General features: G+C 61.6%; 1 protein-coding gene across 1 annotated transcript; it reads right to left on the bottom strand.

Moving 5' to 3' along the window:
• Positions 1-741: 741 nt before the first annotated feature.
• Positions 742-22,980, bottom strand: CCDC40 (coiled-coil domain 40 molecular ruler complex subunit). The gene is made up of 20 exons (XM_087825771.1): positions 22,952-22,980; positions 21,626-21,728; positions 20,791-21,297; positions 19,232-19,352; positions 17,760-17,935; positions 17,055-17,138; positions 16,737-16,956; positions 16,362-16,519; positions 16,106-16,228; positions 14,275-14,396; positions 11,817-12,060; positions 11,545-11,727; positions 9,005-9,250; positions 7,684-7,897; positions 6,157-6,326; positions 5,958-6,049; positions 5,414-5,534; positions 2,737-2,925; positions 2,256-2,414; positions 742-1,143 (listed from the first exon to the last, which is right to left on the bottom strand). Exons 1-20 carry the CDS (start codon positions 22,978-22,980, stop codon positions 895-897), a joined length of 3,510 nt encoding a protein of 1,169 aa, XP_087681897.1. The 3' UTR covers positions 742-894.
• Positions 22,981-23,120: the final 140 nt, after the last annotated feature.

Raw genomic sequence — 23,120 nt, 5'->3', positions numbered from 1 at the left:
GGGGCGCCTCTGGGCCAGGGACTGAGAGCACCTCCGATTCCTCATGGTTTTTGTGTTTCTCAAGTGTTCTGGAATAAATATGCCTTTCTCCATATTCAGGGGGAAAAATGTATTTTTGCATTGAAAAGTCTGAAAGTGAGATTCTTTTGTAGAATATTTCCCTTTATAGTGCAGAGGAGTCACAGGTGACAGGTGCTCCGGGATCGGGTGTGGGAGGATGCCACTGAAGGCTGGGCCAGTGGCAGACCTGGGACAGGGCCTGTGTGTATACCCACGTGCTCCGTCTTATTTCAGGAGCTGGGTCTCCGAAAGCATCCCCATGGGTCACTGACCCTGCACTTTCTCCCTCGAGCTGAGAATTGGGATTGAACCCAGGCTGGGAGTGGGGGCAGGAGAAGGGACCCGAGTTTTTTTTGGGGGGGGGCAGGAGGGAGCACGCTGCCAATGGGGAGGTAGGTTGTGGGTTTCCAGATGCGCCCTGGAAGAGGTGGGGAGGCCTGAGGGCCAGCACAGCGCTGCTTTCTGTGGGGTCCCTTCTTTGCTCCCCTCTGAGCACTCACAGGTGCAGAAGTGGGAGCCCCCGCAGACCCAGGTTTCGCCCAGGTGGGCATGCCCGCCGTGGGAACACGGTTTGCGTTCACAAGTGCTACCTCTGCAAGTGGAAGACTTGCCTAAACGTACCCGGGAACATTGGGATGTGACTTGGTTTAAATCTGTGGGAGGCTAGAAAAATTTCCTACAGTGCTGGCCTATTTATTTCTCTTAATCTGGGTCATTTTCTGAGGGTAGACATGGCTTTTGGTGACACAGAAATATCCTAAGTCCCAGGCAATACACAAAATCCTGGCCTCTACCCCGGGGGCCAGCCCAGGAAGGGGCGGGCCAGGCTGGGCCCTAGGAGGGCCCCGGGGAGTCCAGCTTGCTGGCGATCGTCTGCCTGAGCTTGAGCAGGGCCTCCTGGAACTGAGGGTGCTCGTCCTTCACGTGGTCGAGGATGGTGCCGATGGTGGCCAGCCGGTCGTCCAGGCGCCTTCGCTCCTCCAGCTGCGCCTGCCTGGAGCGGAACAGGAACACGTACCTGCCCTCCTTCACCGCCTGCAGGTGCTTGTGGCGGGTCTGCAGGTTCACAAGCTCGGACAGTTTCTTGGGTGGGACAAGAAACTCTGTGTCAGGCCGTGCAGATTAAAAGAGGACACCCACTGGCCCCCCCACACGCAAACCCAGACTCGAGGAAATGACAAAGGACAGGGCTGGGCAGGAAAGGGACGGCCTGGGGCACAGAGTCCCACGTCTAGGGGACAAGGCTGGGGCAGAGGCTTCCTCCATCAGCTACGAGGCAGGTGACGGGCCATGTGCCAGGCCTGGTGCCAGACACTCCCCTTGCTATCTCCCCGTCTCAGCTGACCAGGCCCAAACCCAGAAGCCCTGCCTGACCTCCCTCTTCTGCTCACACCACGTCCAGTCTCGCAGGAAATCCCGCTGAAATTCTCTGCAGAATCGGGCTGTCCACTAGCCCCGGCCCTGTCCCTGTGTCACTGTCCTCCATACTTACTGCAATGGCCCCACGTTAGTCTCCCGCATCCACCCTTCACCTTCCACTCCTCGCTCAGCCTCAGAGACAACGATCCTACTAACACATCTCCCGCAGCCCCAAACCCCTCCAACATCTGCCCTCCTCCTGAGAGAACAGCCCACATCATGATCACGGGCCCCCAAGGGGGGTCCCCCCTGCCCTGCCGTCCAGCCTGCGGCCCTCTGGTGACCCTGGGGCAGCCTCAAGCTCCAGCTTTACCCACTGGCCCCTCTGCCCGGGCGACTCGCTCCCTCGGCTCCTTTGAGTGAGTCTGACTCAGGTGTCACTCCCCCCCCCACACACACACCTGAAAGCGCAGGTCCCCCCACACTGTTTCTCTGTTGACTTTCCTCTAGAGAATTTGTCCCCACCTAACCTGGGTGTCTTTTCTCTGACTGTTGGTATCTGGCCCCCAGGACCTAACCCGGGAAGGGCCGGCTTTTGGTCTTTCTGTTCCGCTCAGCAGCCCCGGCTCCCGGGGCCGCCCTGGACCTCGGAGGAGCCTGAGGCACATGAGGCGGACGGACGGACGGACAGTCACTAAGCACTTGGGGCGGTGCCTCGACCAGCCGGGCTCGGGTGGCCAGGAGAGGGCCGTGCCCATGGCTGCATCCACTGCTGCTGTGCCGGCAGCCCCCACGGCCTGGTTCTTGCGGCCCCAGTGGCCCTGGGGCCCGTCTACCTGTCTCTTAAGGGCCACCAGCTGCTTCAGGTTGGCCTCGAGCTCCTCGGTGCGGGCTTGCATGGCGGACAGCTGTGTCTGCTTCTCCAGGAGGGAGCTGCTCATCCGCTTTTGGGTTTCTTCCAGCTCCAGGACGTTGTTGCTGCACTCCTCGGTGACCTAGGGGCCAGGCGGGGTCACCCTGGGGCCCGGGGCCGGGTTAGCCGGTGGGCAGAGGGGAGTCGGGCCCTGCCGAGCCTTCTATGGGCACAGCGTGGGAGGATTCCCCGGGGGGACGAGGAAAGGCCCTGCCCCTCGGGAGCGGGGACCCGGGTGGAGAGGGGGTGAGTCCCACTCGGCAGGCTGCTCCCTGGAGGCAGACGCGGCTCGGACGGCGCCTGCCAGGGACGCCTGCCAGCGAGGCTGGTGACAAGGCTGACCAGGAGGAAAGGGGACCGGCGGGCGCCAGCCTGCGGCCAGGCCGCCCTCGCAGGCTCCCTACCTGGTGAAGGTCCCGGATCTTCCGCCGCAGCTCGGCCTGCCTGTGGTAGAAGTCCGTGCGGGTGAGCGGCTTCCTGCCCGTCTTGCTCTGGCCCTCGGCCCGGGTCGAGATGGTCTCTCTGCGGGCGATGGCCAGCTCCATGTCCCGGACCATCTTCTCCTGCTGCTTCAGCAGCTGCCCAAGCCTGACCTGGGGACACGGGGCAGAGGGGCCAGTGGGAGGCCCGCCCGCACCCACCACGCCCGGCGGGACCGGCGGGGGCGGAGAGGGTGACACCACCACAGGGCAACCCCCGAAAGCAGCTGCATTTCTGTACACTAACAATGAGCGGCTGGAAATTGAAATTTTTTTTAAATTTATTTTAATTTTCACCTAAAGATATATATTTTTTCCTTTGCTTTTCAGAGAGAGCAGAAAGGAGAGAGAGAGAGAGGGAACATCGATGTGAGAGAGAGACATCAATTGGTTGCCTCCCACACAAGCCCTGACTGCGGCTGGGGACCGAGCCTGCAACCCAGGTGCGTGCCCTTGGCCGGAATCGAACCCGAGACCCTTCAGTCTGCGGGCCGATGCTCTAACCACTGAGCCAAACCAGCCAGGGCTGAAAAAATTTTATTTTTTTTAGAGTATTTTTTTTTTTCTTAAATATATCTTTATTGATTTCAGAGAGAGGAAAGGAGAGGGGGAGAGAGAGACAGAAACATCAATGATGAGAGAGTCACTGATTGAGCCTGCAACCCGGGCCTGTGCCCTGACCGGGAATCGAACCCCGATCGCCTGGATCCCAGGCCGACGCTCAACCGCTGAGCCACGCCCGGCCGGGCTGAAAAAAATTTTAAATATTATTTACAATAGCACCAGAAAACACGAAATACTTAGGTATAAATCTAACCAAACGCGCAAGGCGCAGGGGCCGAGGAGCCGAGCAGGCGGACGAGGGGAATCGGACAAGACCTGAGCGGGGAGACACGGCGGCTCCTGGGCTGGACCGCCCAGCGCTGCCCCGGCCCAGCCTCTGTGAGCGGACCCGCCGGCACCGAGGGGAAGGTTTAGAGAAACCGACGGGCTGATTCTCAACCTGTGGTGGGAAAACTGAAGACAGAGGCGACGCCAGCCAGTGTGGACAAAGAACAGCAAGTGGGACGCAGCCGCGGGGCTTGGGAGCCGGGCCGAGACCAGCGACGACAGCGGGGCCCGGGAAGCACATTTCGGCAGGAGCCCGAAGGCACCCCGTGGAGAAGGGACGCAGGACCGTGTATTTGTCAGAGGGGACACGTGGGACGCGCAAATGCAAAAAATCAACCTGGTGTCCTGGCCGCTGTGGCTCAGTGGTTAGGGCGTCGGCCGAAGCAACAAAGGGCCTAGGGTTGGGTTCCCGGTCAAGGTCACAGACCTGGGCTGCAGGGTCGACCCCCGGCCCCCATCGGGGCATGTGCAGGACACAATCCATCAACCTCTCTCTCTCTCCCCTCCCTCCCTTCCACTCTCTAAAAGTCAATGGGAAAAATATCCTCTCACCCTGGCCGGTTTGGCCCGGTGGTTAGAGCGCTGGCTTGTGGGCTGAAGGGGCCTGGGTTCGAGTCTGGCCAAGGGCACGTCCCTCGGTTGCAGGCTCGATCCCCGGCCCTGGGTGGGGCGCGTGTGGGAGGCGGCCAGCCGCTGTGTGTCTCCCACACGGACGTGTCTCTCTCTCCCTTCCACTCTCTCCGAGGAAGCAACGGGAACAGTAGCCTCATGTGAGGATTCACAAAAAATAAAATAAGTCACTGATTTGTATGTACAAACCCAATTTTTTTTGTTAAGGAAAAAACAAACCACCAGCGGGAGGGAGGGAGGGAGGGAGGGAGGGAGGGAGGGAGGGAGGGAGGGAGGGAGGCGGCACTGTCCGTGTGTCTGTCTGGGCCGTGCTGGGGGTGGGACCTGGGGCAGCAGCAGGCGTGGCTTCTGTGGTTTGAAAAGTCAGTTAAATGGGGTGTTTCTTTAAGCGTCGGGTACATGTGCCTTTGGTCAGAATCCCTCTGAGCTCCACAGCCAAGGGGTCCTTCTTAAAAACAGCCTCGTGAGCGTGACGTCACGTTTACTGCTGTCTCCTGCCCTCGTTTGTACCCTTGAAGCCCGGATCTCTGGCTCAGTGACAGCTGGGGATTTAGTCACCTGCCCCGGAAGGGCATGCGATCCCGCAGAAGGCAGCCGCAGCGAGGGCGATCGATCGGCGGGGAGGCCGCCGGGACGGGGCAGGCGCGCTCCCAGCCCTCTCACCAGCGGGACCCTCCCTGGTCCAACAGAGGGACGCACCTCGCTAGTGGGTCGTGAGAGTCGGGGCCATGGCTGGCATTTTAGGGTGTCGGCACGTGTGGAGGGCGCCCGGAAGGACAGAATGGCAGCTCGTGCAGGGCTGTGCGTGTGGCTGTGCACGTGGCTGTGTGTCCGTGTTGCGTGTGGCTGTGCACGTGGCTGCGGGTCCGTGTTGCGTGTGGCTGTGCACGTGGCTGTGTGTCCGTGTTGCGTGTGGCTGGGTGTCCGTGTTGCTCCGGAACAATTCCAGTGCAGGGGGGACAGACCCTGACGTAGGTCAGCGAGGGGACAGCGTGTCTCACTGGTGCTTGGGGGGCTGGTTGCTGTGCTGAGCAGCTCCCTCCCCAGCCCCCCAGGCCCCCCACCCCCAGCCCCCACCCACCTTCATCCTGTGGATCTCGGCCCGCATGGCCCGGAGCTCGGTCTTGCCCGTGTCAGAATCCACCGAGGCGCGCATCTCCTTTGCCAGCTGGATTTTTTTCTCCCACAGCATGACCTGGTGTCTTTGGAAGGGGACAAGGCCGGGTGAGAGCTCGAGGATTTTGGGAGCTTTCTTCCTGCAGCTCTTGCTCTGAGGGCTCCCCCAGGCGTGGCAGCCACGCGGGGCCGGAGGGCAGGTCCCGCCGGGCGGGCTCTGCAGGAGGGCCGGGGTCTGGCTGTGTGCAGTCGCTGTGGGAGACCCTCTGCCTTCTTTCCTAAGGGACGGGCGCTCTCGAGGGGCAGGTGGCCTACGCCGGCGCCCAGGCCCGAGCGAAGGGCGTGACGGGTAAATGAGAACCAATTCCCCCGTTCTGGGACCGGAAGGCTGCAGTGACAGTCAGCTGTGTCTGGGATCAGCCGGCCCCGAGGGTTTACGTGGCCGGTGGGAGCAGCCCAGGGCCCCACAGGGCAGGGGCGGGGGGACCCGGGCGCCGACGGGCACTCACTCGGCCTCCACCAGCTGGTTGAGGAGCGATGCCTTCTCCTCCGTCAGCCGCTCCAGCTTCTCCTGCATCTCGATCGTCTCCCTCTCAGAGGCCTGCGGGGAGGGGCAGGGCCAGCTGGGCGGTGGGCTCTGGTGCCCCAGCCCTGCCCGCTGCCATCCCTCCCTTCCCCCACAGCCCTGCCCGGAGGATGGCGGCTGACCTTGAGCGCGTGCACGAACTCGGTCTCGGTCAGCAGGTTGTCCCGCTGCAGGTCCTCGGAGCTGCTCCGGCCCCTGTTCACCAGCAGGCTCAGCTTCCTCAGGTCGTTGTCCAGGCCCTTCATGTGCCGCTCGATGTCCTTCTGCTCCTTGGCCTCCTGCTCGATCTTCTCTGCAGCAGACAGGGGACCGAGGGGGCAGCAGAGGGTCAGGCCCCGAAGATGGGGGGAGCGGGGTCCACGGCTCCCTCTTGCCCCCTCCTCAATCACATCCCTCCAGGGACGGAGGAGAGGGAAGGGGGTCGCTCTGGCCACTTGGTTTCCAAAGCCTGGCCCTTCAAGGACCTGAAGCACAGGGTGCAGACGGCTTACAGGTGGGGGGCGTGATGGAGGACACGCAGCTTCTGGGGACCCCAGGGCACTGATGTCCAGGAGGGGGCGCCATGCCCCCCAACCATGCCACCCCCTCCAAGCTCAGTGGTAGCAACCTCCCTACTATCCCAACGGGAGGCTCTGGGAGCCCCAAGATCAGGGCAGCAGGCGGCGGCCAGGCCACTGGGAAGAAATGAGACGTGACGTGCCTGGGGAGCCCCGACCACTGGGCAGCACCCCAAGGGGCTGCATGGCTGGGCTGACCTGCGTGGACCCTGGGTCAGGGACCAGGTGGGACCAAAGGGAGAGGATGCCTCAGCAGATGACCAGGGGGTGGATGGCACCCAGGAAGGATGCCCGCCTCCCCTCTGGACACCCTGGCACCTGGCAGACCCTTAGGATTTTGGACAGTTTTCTAGGTCCAGCTGCAGAGGAAGAAAGATGATCTTCCCGACAACGTGAGTTCGGAGGCTGAGCTGTCACCTATCGCTGGGCGGGGCGCCAGCCCAAGGACCCAGAGCTTGTGGGTGATTTCAGCAGAGACGCCTGTCCTGGGCGGGAGGGCGCCCTTGCATGCGACTCTCTCTGGCAGTGCCCTGAAGTCCTGGACTTCACAGATTCAGCACATTTTTCTCAAGTTGTCTGCCACTCGTCCGCCACTGTGACAGCAGCCACCACGGTCAGGACAATGGTCAGGGCAACGGCCCATGGTCACAAACTGTGCCATGAGCATCGCTGTGGTCTGCTGGGGGGTTTTTTGTGTGTTTTTTGGTTAATCCTCACCTGAGGACATATTTTTCCCACTGATTTTTAGAGAGAGTGCAAGGGAGGGAGGAAAGGGGAGAGAGAGAGAGAGAAACATTGATGTGAGAGAGAGACAGCAACTGGCTGACTCCTGCACGCGCCCTGACCGGGGTCAGGGACCCAGCCTGCAACCCCGGGATGTGCCCTTGACTGGGAACCGAACCTGTGACCCTTGGGGGCGCAGGCCGACGCCCTGACTCCTGAGCCACCCGGGCTACGGCTCTGCCGTCTGCCTTTAAGGCTTCGTGAAAACGCAGCTGTGCCCGGGCCAGGCCGCCCCCCGGCCCTTGTCCCTGACGGTGCCCCGTCCCCGAAGGTGCAGGAGGCGCCGCGTGCTGGGTGCAGGGGACTCACTCTCGATCCGCAGCTTCTTCTGCTCCAGGATGCGGACCTCCTTGCGGGACAGGTGCAGCGAGGCCAGCTGCTCCTCCCGCTGCTGCGAGGCCGTGACCATCTCCTGCTGCAGGCGCAGCCAGCTCACCTGCGCCTGCGTCAGGTCCGCGCCCTGCTCCTCCAGCAGCTTGCTCAGCCGCTTGATCTCCAGCTCCATGGGCCCCAGCTCTTCCCCCTGGGAGGAAAGTCGCCAAAATGAGCCTCCCCGCTGGCAGAGGCCTGCTTTCTGGGTGGGCTGCGGAGGGCCGGGCCTGAGGTCCCGCATCCACACCAGGACTGGGGGGTATTTACTCAGAAGGCCCGGGCCCGTCCTTGGGTGCCCTCCCCTGAGGGCCCTGGCCATGTGCTCCTGAACCACTGTGGGAGATCTGGGTCTCAGGGGGCCTGCAGCCCCTGTGTCCCCACTGCTGGTGTGGCCCCAACTGCGCCACAGCCTTGTGGGGACAGGGGCAGGGCCAGCCGGACCTTCGTTTAACAGTAGCCTGTCCCGGTCAGGGGCTTCATTCCGCCAGAATCCATTCGGGTGCGGCTCTGAGAGGGCCCTCAGGTGCGTGGGGCCCACCTGAGAGCTCGCTGCTTCTCCTGCTCTGGGGCTTGAAGCCTGAGTTGGGGTCCTCAGGTTTAGGAGCCCCTGGATGCCCTGTAGGACTTCAGGCCTCAAACTCATTAGACCATTTCCCTTAGAGTTGCGGTCGGTGGGCCCAGACCCACCCGGTGCTGGTCTCTGTGTGGCCCACGGGCTGCACAAAACACCAAAAGAACATTTCAGCCCAGCCGGAGTGGCTCAGTGGGTGAGTGCCAACCTAGGACCCAGGAGGACCTTGGTTCGATTCCTGGTCAGGGCACAGGCCCGGGTTGCAGGCTTGATCCCCAGTAGGGGGCGTGCAGGAGGCAGCCGGTCAATGACTCATCATTGATGTTTCTCTCTCTCTCCCTCTCTCCCTTCCTCTCTCTGAAATTGATAAAAAAAAATATTTAAAAAAATAAAAAGAACATTTCATGCCAGGTGCAAGTTCTATGTAATTCAAATCTCACGGGCCGTAGATAAGGTGTTGCTGGACATCCACCCGTGGACCACAGTGCAGGCCTGAAATACTTGCTGCCTGGCCTGGGCAGCGGAAGGCTTTCGGCCCTGACTTAGCGCATCCCGCACACAGGCCCATTTCTCCCCCGAATGGGGCGGGGAAGGAGGGGCTGTGCGCGCGGTGGGTTCATTTCTAGCCTAAGGCCTTCCCGAGACGGCCGGGGGCACGTGAACCCGCCCGAGCGCCCCCCGGCGTACCCCCAGCGCGGAGACCGTGTGCTCCAGCTCCTTTTTGAGCTCGTTGATGAGGCCCTGCTTCCTCTCGATGAGGATCGTGCGCCGGGAGATCTCGCTCTCGCTGTTGCTGATGAGCTCGTTGACCTTTTTCACCTCCCTGTCCAGCTCGGCCAGCGCCTTCTGGTGCATGTCCAGCCGGCAGTGGGTGTTTGTGATGTCCAGCGTGGCCTGAGCGATGTCCCCGTCAATCTTGGAGAGATGCGTCACCTGAGTCAGCAGAAGGAAACGCGTCGGGACCGTGGGGAGAAATTTCGCAGCCTCGTCCCGAGGGCGGAAGCGGGTTCGCTCCATGTCTGGGCCTCTGATGACTTCTCACAGCAAAGAAAAGCAACATTGTTTCTTTTTAAACAGACAGTAGCACACGCTGTGCGGAAACGTGTAAATACAGACGAGGAAATTGCCCGGAATCCTGCCTTGGGGTTGACCACCCCACCTCCTGGAACCTGTCACCCCTCCCAGACTTTCTATATAAATCCCTCCCCCCAAAAAACAAAAGCTCTGCCCTGACCTACCAGCCAGCCCCTTGGCCCTCCCTGCCCACGGGAAGCCTCAGCTCTCTCCCCGCTGCCCCCACCTGGTCACCTGGTCACCTCCCCATGACCCCAGCTGGCTCCGTCTTACATGCAGTCTGACCGGCCACATGGGTGACACCCAAGGGTGTTTTAAAGCCAGACCTGCCCACCCCGGAGCGGAAGCTTCCAGCATCTCATGTCCCCAGCGCCCTGCGGCAACACTCTTGGGCCCTCCCCTCCTCCCCTCTGAGCCAGGCCCTGTCTTTGCTGAGCTCTTCCGAGGTCACCAGGCCGCTCGGGGGTCCTCACAGGGCCCCTGCCCTTCTCTCTGCCCTGGCGCTCAACACCCGTCACCAGCCAGGACACCCGCTCTCCCTGCTCCACTCCCAGGCTGCGCTCCTCGGCGAGGCTGCCCTGGCCTCCTGGGATGGCAGTACCGGCCTGAATGAACGGTCCAGACGGCACCGCTGACCCGTGCCCGCCTTCTCTCTGGGCCCCAGCTCCAGGGCACGGCGCCCGGCCGCGATCCCGGCTGCCCATCCCGCACCTGCCCCACCTGCCTGCCGCCAGCCCAGCTGCAGGGTGTCTGAGCTGGCCCTTCACTGCCCTCCTCTGGACACTGTTGGTACTACAGGTAGGGGCTTCGTGGGCCGCTGGGGACAGGGCAGGTCTGGGGGCCTGGGGACAGGGAGAGGGCCCTTGGAGGTGCTGAAGCAGCGCCAGGCAGGCTACTTCACACCCACCACACTCTTTAGCTTCTCCAGGCACCCACTTTCGCGGGTGGTCTTGCCCCCAATTCCCAGAGAATGGACCGGCGGGACCTCCCCGGGATCAGCCACGACGTCCCAAGGGGATCCCGTTTTTCTCAGGCTCAGTTCCAGCCCAGTGGGCCCCACTTCCTCGGGACAGCTGCCCTCCTCCCAGGTGCCTGGGAGCCACCAGGTGGACACAGCCCCGCCCTCCCGGGAGGACAGGCAAACCCTGCCACCCGGAGGGAGCACGTCCAGCGCCGAGTTGTTTATGGTGTTTAAGACCCAGACAGGACCTGCAGCGTCTACGGAGAGAACCGCCTCCAAAATGCACACATTCGAGGGCGAAGTGTGACATAAAAACAAGAATGTAACTTTTCAAAGACTATTGAAGGAAAATGTTACATTGAATATTGTCAGTAAAGTAAAATAACTTACAGAGTGAATTAAATGTAAAACCGTACACACTGAGAAATTCGACTCACACCGTTTCTGCACTTCTGTGTCGTACTTCAGTAAAATGAATGAAAAATGGAGTAGAATGGACTTTAAAACGGACACCTAAGGAGTCCGAGGCTAAGGTGTGAGCACCCGTGTGTACATGTGCTCACGGGTGTGTGCGCGTTTGCTCGTGTGTGCGCCCGTGTTTCCGTGTCTCTGTGTGCGCGCATTTACTTGGCTGCACGTGTACGAGTGTGTGTGTCTAGAAATGTTTCCAGAAGGAAATACACCAACATCCCAGGGGGATTCTCCCTGGCGGGTGGGCTCACAGCTGCCTTATTTTCTTCCCACTGCCTCTCTGCACGCCCAGGTTTTCCGTAATAAAACGCATTGCTTGCCCTGGCCGGTGCGGCTCAGCGGTTAGAGCGTCGGCCAAGGACCGAGGGGTCACAGGTTCGATTCCCGGTCAAGAGCATGTACCTGGGTTGCAGGCTCCTCCCCCATGGTGGCCAGAGCAGGAAGCAACCAACTGATGCGTCTAGGTCGGTGCTTTCACCACCCCCCCGCCCCCCCACCCCGCCTCCCGCCCGCCCTCCCTCCCTCTCTCTCTAAAAAAACAAACAAAAACAAAAATCATTGGCAGAAAAAGCATTGCTTCTGCCGCTAGAGAAAGTGGACCGTGAGCAGACGGGCCAAGGCCGCGCCCACGGGGCTCTGCAGTGCAGCCCGCGGGGTCCCCCTCCCGCGCTCCGGGGCGCCCCCTGGCGGCTGCGGCGGGAGGGGGCAGCGGGAGACCTACCAGGTTGGTCTTCTCCTTCTGCAGCTTCAGGATGAGCTGGTGGAAGTACTTGGTCATCTTGTTGTTGGTCATGTGCTCCTGCAGCTTCTCCACAATGCAGGCGTCCAGCCTCCGCCGCAGGTCCATCTCGTGCCGGACGGCCTGGTGGACCTTCTGCAAGTCGCCCGTGGCCGTGGCGTACTCCTGGGAGGGAAGGAGGCCGGTGAGGGGGCCGCAGGGGCCAGCCTGCCGGGGCGGGGGACGCGTGTGGAGGGGGGCCCGCGGGGCCCTACCGCACGGGCCCGGCCCAGCGCGTCCTCCGTGTCCTGCAGGACCAGCCGGTAGGTGCCGAGCTGGCCCTGCAGCGCCTCCTGCCGCGCCAGGCACTGCGCCGTCTGCCTCTGCGTGAGGCCGGCCTCCGTCTCCGCCCGGTTCAGCACTCTCGCCAGCTTCTCGTTGGTCTCTTCCTCCCGCACGATGGACTTCTTGTAGGCCTCGATCTCCCCGTCCACGGACTTCAGCTGGTGCTGGCACTCGCTGCGGGCGGGGAGAGCGGGCACGCGGGGTCAGCTCCCGGGGGCTCCCGGGCCGGCCGAGAGACGGGCCTCGGGCTCTTCTAGCAGCAGCCAGGCCGCGACCTCGACTTCCTGACGGCCCGACGGAGCTGCTGCTCCTTCAAGGCTGTGATGTGGGGGCAGGACCGGGGAGGAAGCGAGTGGGCCTCTGCCCATCCCCTGGGGCGGTGATGATAGCCCCAGGCCGGGAGTGTTGTCCCGATCTTAGAGACGGGGCACCGAAGCTCCGGCGCCCGGGAAGCTGGCCCCTCCCTCGGTGGCTGTCAGTCCAGGTCCTGCCGCTGGGCCTCAGCCATGCAAGGCCCCGAGCCCGGGGCCAAGTTAAGCAGCACAGGCCCCGGGTGGCGGAACTGGACTTCTTGTTCGGGGGCGAGACTCTTCTCAGCCCGGCCTGTCCCGCTGTACTTTCCACTCCTGCCGGTGCCCCAAAGGCAGGCAAAGTGTCACCGTCACACAAGGAGAGAGACCCTGATGTTTTAACAGCCTTTCCTTGGTTTTACAAATTTCCTGTAATGCGATCACTTACCCTTGATAAAAATTACTTAAAAAAAAAAAAAATCCACACTTTAAAAACTTCCTTGAGCCGGGCGGTTGTGGCTCAGCGGCTGAGCGTCGACCTATGAACCAGGAGGTCGCGTTGATCCCCGGTGGGGACACAGGCCCGGGTTGCTGCTCGACCCCCAGCCGGGGGCCTGCGGGAGGCAGCCGGTCAGTGGCTCTCATCATAGATGTTTCTCTCTCTCCCTCCCCCTTCCTCTCTCTCAAAAATCAATTTTTAAAAACAAGTATATTTTAAAACTTCCTTGACTGGTAGCTACTGATAGAAAACCACGGAAACAAAGAGACCCGGTGGGGCCAGGAAGGCGTCCCGAGCATCGGGCCCCCTTTGAGGATGAAGGGGGCACCGGCTGCCGGGAAGGGGGTCACAGGCAGGTAACAGGGCGCAGGGGGACCCTCTGGGGCCCTACCCCGAGGGAATGTAATTTAGGGTACGCCCCCCAAGTTAAGCCCAGCAGCCTGTGTTTTCCGGTTTGTTTTGAGAAGCTTCCCATGAACACAACCTGTTTCACTTGCGTGTACGATACGACTTTCCGGGCCCCCTGCCGTCCCACCTGGTCGTCCACCTGTGGCTGGGACCCACTGTGATGGGACTTAGTCCCTGACACGAACAAGACGTGCCCACCAGCCACAGGAGCCCAGGGCAGATGCGGTCACTTGGCCCCCGCATGGGGGAAGGACGGATGGGACGCGTGTCGTTAGAGCAACCCCAGCCTCTGGCCACGGCCCTGTGGGCAGCGACACATTCCTAATGGGCGCTCTGTGGAAGGAGCCTGGGGACCAGGCCAGGAGGAGGGCCAGGGGCGACGCTCTGGGTTAGTCCTGGAGGCACCAAGCGTTGGACAGTGGGGAGGCCACAGACTTGCCATCGGACCCTGCGGTTCGTCCCCTCGTTAGCAAGTCTTTCTTGGGCACCTGCTCTGCGCCAGGCTCCCTGCCAGCGCCAGAAACAGAGACCAAGTTAAAGCTGAGTAAGTGAGCTCCGGACGCGCCACTGGGTTATCTCATCCGGGTGCCCACCCCCTGGGCAGTGCGGGGAACTAAGGCGGCGCTGTATGTCTCCAAGACCCAGCCCCAGGGGACGTCCACCTGGCCCGAAGTGACAGAGGACAGGAGAGGGAGCCCCTTCCTTCCCCCCGGAGGGGAGATTAAACGGGATTTGGCTGGAACGCAGCCCGGGGCAGCACCATCGTGAAGGGCGGGGCTCCCGCACACAGGTGGTGAGACTTCAAAGCAAAGGGCCCCCTTATCTCCTGCAGATAAACACCCCTCTCCTTTCCGTCTCCCTCCCCACTAATCCTCCGAGGAAATCCCAGCCTGAAAGCTGGAAATCCCGGCCTGAAAGCCCGCGGCTCCCGGGGCCTGGGAGAGTTTGAAAGGGCTTAAGAAACGTTGAAATCGTGGTGGAAAATCCGGAGGCTTCCGGGCCGGAAGCGGGGCTGCAGGTGCCTCCTTGGTCCCCGGAGGCCCGCTCACCTGCCACCAGGTGGGCCCCCCCTCCCCCAGCCCCTGCTTCTCAAGGTGCCGCTGCTCTGTGCCCGCTCGCCCGCCGCCTGGCGCCCCGAGCCCGGTTCCCGCCGCCAGAGCCCCGGGCAGGCACGAGAGCCGGGCGGCCTACCTGAGCACCTCCTGGATGGCCCGGTGCGCCTCGTCCCGGCGTGTCATGCCCACCAGGCTGGTGGACCACTGCTGCAGGATCTGCTTCTTCTGCACGCGGATGGCGTCTATCTCGGTGCAGGCCTGCGGGGCACGCGGCACCCGGCTCGTTTCATTTCGCCCAGAGCCCCAGAGAGCGCGCTGGGGATCCCTGACCTCCCCAATGGCCTTCCTTCCCTGTCGCCCTGGCTTTTCTTTTTTAAAAAAAAAAAAAATGTTTTTATTGATTTTTAGAGAGAGAGAGAAACATCAATCAGCTGCCCCCTACTGGGGACGGAGCCTGCAACCCGGGGAACGTGCCCTGACCCGGAATCGAACTGTGACCTCCCGGTTCGTAGGTCGACACTCCACCAACTGAACCACCCCGGCCAGGGCACCCTCGCTTTGATTATGCTCCAGCAGAAGGACAGACACAAAATTAAACACGGCTCTAAAGACTCATCAGAGCCCCATCTGAGCCTCTTCTCGGGGCCCCACGGGCTCGAGGCCGCAGAAAGGGGATGGCCACCTGCCCCAAGCCGGGCCCCGAACGTGGGGGTGCCGCGGTGACCGGCGCCGGCTGAGACGCAAAGACCTCGGCTCAAGCCAGTCTTTAAATATCTTAAACACATTCCTAATTTTTTTTTAAAAAAACGCGTTCAGCCCTGACCAGTGTGGTTCAGTGGTTGAGCGTCGCCCCCCCCCCCCCCAGGAGGTCCCCAGTTTGGTTCCCAGTCGGGGCACATGCCCGGGTTCCGGGCTCGATCTCCAGTAGGGGGCGGGAAGGAGGCAGTTGGTCGATGTTTCTCTCTCTCCCTTCCTCTCTCTGGAATCGATAAAAGCATATTTTAAAAAATAAATAAAAGTAAAACTGTGTTCATTCTATGCAGATTGGAAAGGGCAAGTTAGCAAAACAAACACAGAAGTACCCACAGACCCCGTGGAGGTTATCGTTTCTGGTGTGGCCTGTGCACGGAATCACGTCGCTTTATAACTTAGCGTCAAAAGTAGCGCCAGTGAGGGGGTTTCCACGGCAGCAAATACAGGGCGTCTCCAAAAAGCGTGTGCACTTCGATAGCCGAGAGCTCAGTCTTGACAATGAAGTGCATTTTAGTCAACGTGGCCTTTATAACCATTCAGAGCGCGCACACACCTTGGGGGGACGCCCTGAGCTTACGGCTGGCCCCGAGGGACGGTCCGGGGCTCGCCCTCCCGCAGACCCTCTCTGGGACCCGGGGCCTCTCCCCTGTGCTGGCGGCAGCCCCGTCTTTTCCTCTCAACGCTTTGTGCCTACTTTCTGGGTCCCGCTTAGAAAGGCCTCTCTGGTCCAGGATCTTATAACAATGTTCCTTTTATTTCCTTCTGGTACATTTCCCCCATTTAAATTCTTGATCCCATCTGGAATTTATTTTAGTGTCTGGTATGAGGAAAACGTCTAATTTTTGCCCCCGAATGATCAACCACGTGTCCCAACACCACGGGGGTGTATAATTCACAATTTACGACCTACAATATTCTCACGGACACCCTTGCTTGCTGCCGGGCTCTCCCAGGCTCCGGGCCCACCCGCTGCCCCTGAACCCTCTGCCCACATCGCACCAGCCTCTGGGGCGACGCGAGGGTGACCCACCAGCCTGGCGTGTCCAGGACTCTCCGGGTTTAACTTCGTGGCCACCTGGCTCGGCCAGATGCTCTGAGACGCTGACAGGGACCAGGAGCTCAGCCATGCATTCCACAGGCACGTGGCACTGTGGGTGCCGCTCCGTGGGTGGCGCGTGGGGGCTTCTGCAGCCGCGTGCCTGGGCCCCCCTCACCTCGCTCACAGCCTTCCTGAGCATCCGGGTCTCCTCGGCCTGGGCACAGGACTGAGCCTCAAACAGGGCAATCTGTTCCTCCAGCTGGTTGGCTTGGGTGGTGAGCCGGTCCACGTGTAGGTCCTGGGAGAGGGGACCACGCGAGCGGGTGACCCGAGGCCGGCTGCGGCCCCTCGGGGCTGTGGCGCTCACGCAGCAGAGCGCCTTGGGGAAGCCGGAGGTTTGGGGGGGCCGGTGCCTCGGATCCACGGGGTACCTGCTGCTTCTTGCCCAGCTCGGCCCGCACCCGCTCCGCTTCCGCCTTCTTCACGACCTGCCTCATCACGCGGATGTCGTCCCGCACATTCTCGTCCACGTTCTGCATGTAGAACAGGTGCAGGGCCAGCGTCTCCATCTCCGCCTGCAGGGCCGCCACTGCAGAGAGAGCCAGGCCGCCCGCAGCGCTCAGGGCGCCGGTCTGAGGGGGTCCCGTGCCCGGCGGCTGCGGCCCCACCCTGCGCCCGGGGCGTCCACCCGCTTCCCCAGATCAGCTGCCGACTGCGGGGGGCGGGCCCCCAGCCTGGCGGAGCCCTGGCGCCTGACGGGGCTCCGCGGGACCGTTCCCAGGGCCCGGGCCCGCACGGCCGCTCACGCTTCCTGCGCTCCCCGCTGGCGGCCTCGCAGGTGTCGGCGTAGAGCCCGCGCAGGTGCTGCAGCTCCTCCTCCGCCTGCCGCCGGGCGCCCGCCGTGGCTGAGTGGCGGTCGTGGTTCTTCTCCAGCTGCACCTGCAGGCCGGCCAGGTGCTGCTGGACCCCGTAGAGGTCCACCCCCAGCTCCTGCCGCTGCGCTCGGCTCTGCTTGGTGGCCAGGCCCTGCAGGGGGAGGGGGGCGGGTCAGGGGGCGGAGGGCACCGATCGGACGGAGGGCACCCAGCGGGCACAGCGGGGGGGGGGGGCGGGACCCCACGCACCAGCTCCCGGAGCTCCAGCTTCAGCTTCTCGATCTGCCTGCTCAGGTAGCTCTTCAGGGCGGCCTGGAACCTCAGCATCAGGGGCTAGAGCAAAGGCAGGCACCGGCTAGTCTCCTGTCCCGTCCCTGCCTCAGCCCCGGGTGTTCTTCTTGGGGGGCTGAGGGGGGCAGGAACGACTCCCACGCTGGGTGCTCATCCCTTCTGCCCCAGCGTCTTACTCTGGAAGCCACAAGGTAAAGGCACTGGAGGTCTCGGCCTGGGCACTGAGGACCTGAGCGCGGATTTTGGCAAAAGGATGGGGCAGGCGGGGGCGGTGATCCAGGTCCCAGTGAGCACGCAGGCCCCTTCCCAGGGCCGCCTCCTGCGGGACAGGATCGCGGTGCCTCCCAGGTGGGTTCATACAATCAGGACTTGCCTTCCCCGCCTGCCCAGATGCCCCCACCACGAGAATGACCGGTCCCTAACGTCCGCGGTGCCAAGGCCGAGAAAGGCTGACTCTGGGTCTGTGGCCCCAACAGGAGACAATGCCGTGCAAAGCAGGAGGCCAAGACCATGCGGCCCAACTGTTCAGTGGACAAGTGACACGGGGACAGCGTTTGGGAGACAGGGTGGCCCGTGGAGGCCGAGGCAGAGAGGGGCCTGTCAGGTGAAGGGACGCCTCTGCGTCGTCCGTGGTCTGTGCAGAACCAGGGAATCTTTCCTTACGTGGTTCGGGTCCAAGACCACCAGGTGGGGCGTGTCTTCATCAGCCTCCTCGCTCCCCTCGGACTCCGCTGGCCCCGAGACCCCTTCCTCCGAGAGGGTTAACTGTTGGATCCTGTCCAGGAAGGAGGGCGGGGGCCCTTCCCTGGGGTGGGCACTGGACTCGCCTGGCGCGATGCCTGGGGGACAGCAGACGTCACTGAGTCAGTAGAGATGGTAGTGAGGCAAAGCCGGTGTCCAGCCTCTGCCACGTGGGGGAGACGAGAGAAAAGGGCCCCGGAGGGCTGGGGTGCAGAGCGCCCATCCAGTCGTCTGTCTGCCGATCAACATGCTCCACACGGGGAGCCACACACGTAAGAGCAGACAGAAAGCTGGCTTCTTACCGATGGGCTAGGTTGATTTTTATTTTTTTAAAATCCACACCTGATATTTTTCCCATTGCTTTTCGGAGTGAGTGGAAGGAGGGGAGAGGGAGGGAGAGAGAAACATGGATGTGAGAGAGACAGGTCAGTTGGTTGCCTCCTGCACATGCCCCGTCCAGGGACCGAGCCTGCAACTGAGGTACGTGCCCTTGGCCAGAATCGAACCCGGGACCCTTCAGTCTGCCGCGGACGCTCTAACCACGGAGTCAAACCCACCAGGGCTAGATTGATTTTTTTTTTTTAAAGAATAGTTTGTTGATTTTTAGAGAGTGAGGGAAAGAGAGAAACATCGATGTGAGAACAAAATATCCACCGGCTGCCTCCTGCACGCCCCCTTCCGGGGACCAAGCCCACAACCCGGGAATGTGCCCTGACCGGGAACTGAACCAGTGGCCTTTCAGTGCTCGGCACGTGGCCCAACCAACGGAGCCACAACTGAGCCGGGACTAGGCTGATTTTTTTTTTAAATGGGAAACAGCTGATAAGATGGAAAAGAAATATCAGTGAGTCCGTGGTTCCAGCTTCTCTACCCGCCTGAGCTTTTAGCTCCTCTAGACGTGTGTAGCTTTACGTTGCTCGTGAGTGACACGCTTGTGTCACATGCAGTAATTCGTGTCCTGACCTGTCTTCCAGAGTGCATAACACCGGGACACCGGGGCCAAGGAAAAAGACAAGGGCCGCGGGAAAGCCTTTGACGCTCGGCAAACACACGCACGTTCAGGGCCGCCGAGCTCCAGCCTGAGGCCAGGCGGCTGCGGACACGGAGCTCAGGGCTGGGGGCCGGGGCGTCACCGGGTCCCGGCTGGGGCCTGGTTCTACCACTTACTCAGGTGACTTACTGAACAACTCAGGGTCTTTGTAAAGCAGACAGCAGCTCCCACCTCCTCAGTTACCGTAAGGATGAAAGGGGACGAGACCGTCTCCCCGCCGTGAATGTTATCCCTGTCTACCAACATTTTTATCTTTAGGCTCACAGCCAAGCAGGAAACGAGGTCACGGGTGGGACGTCCCTGGCACAGAAGGGACCTGGCTTGTGGGCGAGGGCCGTGGTACCTGGCTCCCATGCCAAAGGCTCCTCCGTGGTCCGGGACAGCTCGTCTGAGGCTGGGATTCGGCCCCTGTGGCTCAGCCCCTGGGGGGAGGCCTCTTGCTGGAGATCCTCTTGGGATTCTTCCTAGAGCAAGAACAACCAGCCTGAGGCCCTGAGGCTCAACCGGGACGGAGGAGTTACCCATTCAGCTCGCCACGGCACTCGGAATTCAACGCCACCGTTACAGGAATGGAAAACTGCTTGGATATAAAGATTATCTGGATTTTGCAGGTGGTCAGAATGGAAATCGTCTACCCCCCGCCCGCAAATCCAGACAATGGATGCAGGGCCTGTAAGTGCTGAGGAATGGCCATGCTGGGCGTGGGTTTCTTTCCTCCAAACCCCAGTCCCCAAGGACGGTGCGCGGCGTCTCTGAGCAGCATCCGGGAAAGCCCCGGCCTGCAACGGTTTCCCAGGAGGGCTGTTTCTTTTCCTTCAAATCACTCATGTTAGGGACATTTTGATAAGAAAATATTTCCTGCCCAGCTGGCCTGGCTCAGCGGTAGAACATCGACCTAGAATCCAGGAGATCGGGGTTCGATTCCCGGTCAGGGCCCCTGCTGCGTTTCGGGCTCCATCCCCAGTAGCGGGCGTGCAGGAGGCAGCCACGCAATGACTCTCTCTCATCACTGATGTTTCTATCTCTCTCCCCCTCTCCCTTCCTCTCTCTGAAATCAATAAAAACATATTTTTTTAAAAGAATATAAAAAATAAAATAAGCTTACACAATGTTATATACTTTTTTTTTTTTTAAAAGAAAGAAAATATTTCCCCTTGATGAAAACACCAGGCCCCATTTTAGTTTTAAAAGAGACTCTTGCAAATAGTATTTTTGACCATAATCATTGCTGATGATACAGTGGCGAATATTAGTGACAAGAGGGACCCCGGGAGGGAGACACTGGCCCTTTCTTTTACCGGCGGGAGAAGCGGCCTCACAGAAGCTACAGACCTGGCCCGAGTTCCCACAGCCAGCCAAGGGCAAGTTCAAGGTCAGGCTCTCAAGCCTCAGGCAGTGCGTTTTCTGACTGTGCTTCCTCAGAGGGTGCGGGCACAGGGTGTCCACCCGGAGTGGGGATGGAGAAGCCAGGCGTTCCGCCCGCCCCGCCCGCCCCCTGCTGCCCTTTCCCAACAATGCCACCGAAAACCCACAGGTGAGCTCGCCTAAGGCGGGCCAGGAGCCTGGACAGGGCGCGAGGGCGGGCGGGCTCCAGCGGCTGGCCGGGGGGCGTCACTGGAGTTCCTCTGCCTCCCCGCCACACCGTCAGTGCCCTGGGGCCACCCTGACTAACGGCAGCTCAGGTAAGGGGCACTTGCGGTGCCGCCAGGAACGTTTCCCTGGACGGCGGCCGGAGCCCTCACCCCAGCGCCCCGGCCCCGGCATCCTGAGGCCTACGTTTGCGGAGCGATTTCTAACAAGGTCGGCCGTGGGTGTCTGAAGCGTACCCCCCAGTCCCTCACACAGGGTGACACAGCTCCTGGGTGGCAGCAGCTGCGTAAAACGGGCCCCCGGGCTACTCACCGAGAGGCTGAGCCTGTCCCCAGAGCCCGCTGCCTGCTGGGCGGACTCCAGGGAGGAGCCCCCCACTTCTCTGGGCTCTGACGGATGGAGGGGTTCTCCGTCCTCGAGACTGGCTTCCCTCCTGGCTCTTTCATACCAGGACTCGGGGGCCTCTCCCTCCTTGTCCACGTCCGTGCGGCTGGTGTCTGAGTAGCTCAGGTCCAGGGAGCTGACTTTCAGCTCGGAGGACGTGGCGTCCGTGTCAGACTCCAGCTCGGCTTCGGACTCCAGCTCCTCTCCCGCTTCCGCGGCCTCGGCTTCCCCTTCCCCTCCGGCCTCAGCGCCCCCTTCCAGCGAGGCCTCCCCGAGGCTGGGGGCCTCCCTCTCGGAAGCCTCCGCAGCGTCAGCATCTTCATTTCTCTGCTCGCTGCTCTTCTCCGTCGTTGACACCTGCAGCCGTGCGGCAGGGAGAAAACATCGGGAAGCGAAGCGTGAGGGGCCCGGCGAGGTTTTGCTCTCAGCAGTGGACTCAGGCCCGCGGAGAAACCGCGCCCGCGCACTTCTGAGCGGCGCTGGGAGATCCTTTCCTGCTTTAAGGTCTCTGCGCTCCCCTCTGTAAAATTATTTCTCGCCCTTCGTTGCAGGAAATGAATTGTGAGCAACTGGGGGGCGGGGGGGGAATCTAAGAGCAGGTGCCCCGCATTCCCGCCCGGCCGCCCGCACTGTGGGGCGCGTGGAAGGAACCGGAGGCTCTGGCAGCTGGAGGGGGTCGGTTCCCAGGCCAGCTGCTCCCCTCTGGAGCCAGCCTCCATCTCTTTACTGCAACTCCCAGTGAACACAAGCCCAGACCACTCACCCCGGGGTCCTCGGGGGGCAGGTCCTGCTCTCCTTGCTCTCCTCCCGAGGCCGACCCCGAGGCCGAGGCCGTCGGGGAGCCTGAGCCCCCTCCCCGCGGAGACCTGGTTGCAGAGAAACAATGTAACAGTGTCACTTAGGAACGTTCCCTCCCTGCCTGTAGCACCCCGGATGTCCCTAGGCCTATTTATGTGCTTGTTAATCACCACCTTCGCCACTAACCCCCCCCCCACACACACTAGATTGTGCCTGTCGCGTGGTGGGTGCCACCAAGGTGTGTCTCCATGAATGAGCCAATGGAAAATACGGTCATTGATTCATTACAAGGAGCAGCACAAGTAGGTTACGCCAGAAAAGTCACCTTAAATATCCCCGTGTCTGTGAGGACACTGGGGAAAAGAGATACAAAGTAAGAGGAAACTGCAGAAAAGGGGCGAACCCTCCGCGAATCTGGGTCGGATGGCGCGAGCATGTCCTGGTTACAAACTTACCGCTGCCCTGCTTTCTTCTAATTAAAAATTACAAGCTTATTAGTTTTTTAAGTCAAACGGAAACAGAAATGTGTGACACACGATAGAATCCCCTGTGACCTGTCCCCCCTTCTCAGGATAACCAGCGGTAGCAGTGAGATTCGGGGTACATTCTTTCCACGATGTTTCTTCCCGCTTCAACACCCGCGCGCGCTGGAAACTGGAGATCGGGCCGCGCGCGGTGGCATTTAGACTTTTCGCTGGATGTAACCGGGACTCCTTTCCGTATCAGCGCTCAAATTAAAAAAATGAAACGCTCCAGAAGGGTCTCGGGTGAAGGGCAAATGCTTTAAAATAGTGTCCATGCGTTTCAAAGAAGCGTCAGAGACGCGCCTGGTGGCACCATCTTTAGATCATAGCCCGAGGGACGCCCAAGCCCGAAGGGGGAGGCATGGCCCCTCCAGGAGGCGGCGAGGCTGGTCTGGTTTCCGACTCCCCGGGGCCACTGCAGGGGCCGCCCCCCGAGGACCGCCCCCCCCCCCGCTCCCCGCAGAGACGCCGCGCCGGCTCCGCAACTGGGGCTGCCCAGTGGTTGCCATGGTTACTGCGGGCGAGGAGGGCCCGGGTTTTCGGGAGTGGAGCATCGGGGCCGGGGAGAGAGGGAGGGTAGGCGAGCCCACAAAGGACCGAGGGGGAGACGGGGCGCGCAGGGGGCGGGGGGGGCGGGGAGGCGGGAGGGGCCCGGAGAGCGGGAGGAGAGGGGCGAGGGGAGGGGCTCCCCGGAGCACGCGGGGGGCCATGGAAAAGGGGAGCCGTGGGGGGCCCTCCGAGGCCTGCGGTCCGCGGACCCCGCTTACCCGCCGGCCCCACCACCCGGCTCCGCCATCTCCCGTTGCTAGGCGACGCTGTCAACATCCGGCGGGCGGGGACCACGCACGCAGGGCTCGCGGCCCGGGGGTGGCCATTGTGCGGTTGACGCGCACTAGGAACAGACTATCTAATGTGTGGCTACATTGAAGCACAAAT

This window comes from Miniopterus natalensis, chromosome 17 (assembly GCF_054644295.1).
Source record: "Miniopterus natalensis isolate mMinNat1 chromosome 17, mMinNat1.hap1, whole genome shotgun sequence".
In the NCBI taxonomy this organism is placed as follows: domain Eukaryota; kingdom Metazoa; phylum Chordata; class Mammalia; order Chiroptera; family Miniopteridae; genus Miniopterus; species Miniopterus natalensis.
This window is presented reverse-complemented; position numbering and strand designations above follow the sequence as displayed.